This window comes from Enoplosus armatus, chromosome 12 (genome assembly GCF_043641665.1).
Source record: "Enoplosus armatus isolate fEnoArm2 chromosome 12, fEnoArm2.hap1, whole genome shotgun sequence".
Lineage (NCBI taxonomy): Eukaryota > Metazoa > Chordata > Actinopteri > Centrarchiformes > Enoplosidae > Enoplosus > Enoplosus armatus.
This window is the reverse complement of record NC_092191.1, coordinates 21,875,849-21,878,565: the sequence shown is the minus strand read 5'-3', so window position 1 is coordinate 21,878,565 and position 2,717 is coordinate 21,875,849. Positions and strand designations below refer to the sequence as shown.

The window sequence follows — 2,717 nt, the reverse complement described above, 5'->3', positions numbered from 1 at the left end:
AGTAAAGCACATTCTTATTTTTTGATTGAGATGCCAAATTACAGTTATTTACTTGTACTCCTGAACAGAAACATTTGTTTTGTGGTTGCAAGAATGCAAGCTGTCATCAGGGCCAAAGGAGGTCGTACAAAATATTAAGATTTTTGGTTAATATATGTGAATAAGGACTATTTAGTTGTTCCAGTTTGTTATTTGCCTAATAAATAACAATACAAGTTTTAGTTTTTGACAGATTTCTAAAATATTTGTGTTTTCTCATTTTTATGACAGGTGGTCTAATAAATTTGTTAAGCACTGTATATATATATATATATATATATATATATATATATATATATATATATATATATAACACATTTTACTTATGATATTTTGGATCAATAAATAAAGAATAAGCTTCTCTGGTACGTAAAACTATGGTTTATTACAACTTCGTTCATTGTGTATGAACATCATTTCACTAGCAAGGACCACGCCACAACAATATGTCATTTACAGGTTTAATGACAATTCTGGTATTGGATGTCAGTGGAAGTGGAGGGGCGGAGGTGGAAGAAAGATGTCGTCTGTGGAACAGGGAAAGGGGGAGTGGGTTCCCCCGCTAATTGGTGTAATGACATGCGTGTGGTAGACGGTGGCAATATAACTGGAGAAAGGGAGGAAAAGCAGCATTCACTCGTCAGCGTAGCAGACGTGCACTTTCTCTTTGAGGGCTCCCCTCTCTCTTACCCGAACACATAAGGGTTATAAAAACACGTGGGTTTTTGTGGGGGGGTTGCAGCCAGAACAGATTCAGGCGGACCCACATATCTATGGTGACTGTCACAAAAAAAAAGAAAGAAAGGAGAGGAGAGGATGATGGGCAACAGGAAGTGCCGTCCATCCGCGGCTGCCCATCCATGACAGGAATCAAAAGTGGACTGACAGAAAGAGACGAGTCTGTGTCGTGCAGGCAGCGAAGCAATTGAGAGTGAGGAGATACACCTTTTCACCGAGTGTGTGTGCGTGTTTGTGTGTTTGGAATACTAGTGGCTCAGATGATGACGCAACCAGCCACGTGTTTGACACTGAGCGACTGCCGGCGATTCGACGACTAACTAATGTCTTTTGATCCCTTTTTTTTTTCTTCCTTTTTTTTCGCAGCTCTGATATCCGCTGGTTGCTGCACTAACTCCTGCAGGAGTGTTAAGCTTTGGGACAGGTCAGTCACACACACACACACACACACACACACACACACACACACTTGCACGGTTACAAGCACAAGCAAACACACATAAGATAAGAAAGCTAACAGCAGGGTTTAAACATAACTGAGATATTATCGCCCTTATGAAGTTGACATGGCTAACCTGTTAGCAGACGGTTGCCCGTTTTGCGCATCCAGCAGCTACACAGCAGCGTTAGCATTGATTCGGAGTTGTGTTTGTGTCCTCCTGATGAACGTAAATCCAATATTCTCTCTCTTTTAGCTCTGTTTTTGGTCTCCACCAACTGTGCTTCAAAGTGCTTCACAAAAAAACCCGTAAAAAAACAGTTAATGCAGAAAAGCACGTTTATAAAGATGGGTTTTTAATAGCGATTTGAAAGAAATCAGCGAGGTTGAGAGACAGGTCTCAACAGGAAGACTGTTCCAGAGTTCTGGGGGCCCTCGTCTAGATCGGGGGCAATGTCAGCAAAGTTTCGTCGCGGAAACTGTAATATCTCCTGTATCAATTTCATTTCACAGTGATTTTACTATTCGTGGCCTAAATGCTGACTTAAAGCTTTCTCCACGATGGCTCACGCATGACTATGGTGGAGTAATAAGACTATTGAGTAAAAGCCGAACTTTAATGCTTGTATTTCTTATACATACATATATTATATTCATGAATAAATAAGCACTAATAAAAGTTATTATACATTAAGAATCAAGAGTCAAGAACTCTTAGTCTGGTGAAGGTGGCTTGCAGTATAAGAAAAGGCAAATTGTGTGTGTGTGTGTGTGTGAGCGAGTATGAGAGGTCACCCCGGTGTGACCCCTGCTTTAATGCATTGGCCGCAGGGTGAGTGATGGCGCTGGGTTAATATTTAATGATGAAGCCGTTCTTAATGGGGGAATAAATCAGCCTCCGTCTTTACCCGGAGCGGACGGACCCCCGCATTCTGCTGAGCACGGGCTCCTGACACACACACACACACACACACACACACACACAAAAACATACACATACATACATGCACCCGCATGCAGTAATTGCACCGTCTCCTCCTTGTCTTTCAGCTTTGATGCCTCCTGACCATGACATGCCTCTTGATCAGATGCTGCTGTGACAACACACACACACACACACACACACACACACACACAACCCAGAGGGAGGAGACGAGGGTTATTAGCAGGACGGACGGACAGACGGACAACGAGAAGGAAGGACGGCGAGCGGGATTGACGCGTAACTGGATGGATGAGCGAATCGTGAAATTCAAAATCAGAGCGGTGAAGGCGAGTGGCGAGGCAGCACAGAAGCGAAACGCTGGAAACACTTGAGCGCTCTCTCTGCCCTGTCTGCCGCCACCGCCGCCGCTATGCATTTCCCGTGGACTGCCAGAGAAGGCCGAGCGTCACTGTTCGGGACGGGCCCCGACGCTCGTCCCTGCATTGCCAGAACGAAGGGAGGGACGTGAAAGAGACGGCTGAGAATCTTTTGTGTTGCCAACAAAGTAGTCCTACC

General features: G+C 44.2%; 1 protein-coding gene across 1 annotated transcript in view; it reads left to right on the top strand.

Moving 5' to 3' along the window:
• The window catches only part of ccdc85a (coiled-coil domain containing 85A), a 23,600-nt gene extending 21,318 nt beyond the window's left edge, over positions 1-2,282 (top strand). Inside the window, exons 3-4 of the mRNA XM_070916553.1 lie at positions 1,144-1,201; positions 2,267-2,282. Of these exons, the coding sequence (XP_070772654.1) occupies positions 1,144-1,201; positions 2,267-2,282 (74 nt within the window). The remainder of the gene's footprint in view (positions 1-1,143; positions 1,202-2,266) is intronic.
• Positions 2,283-2,717: the final 435 nt, after the last annotated feature.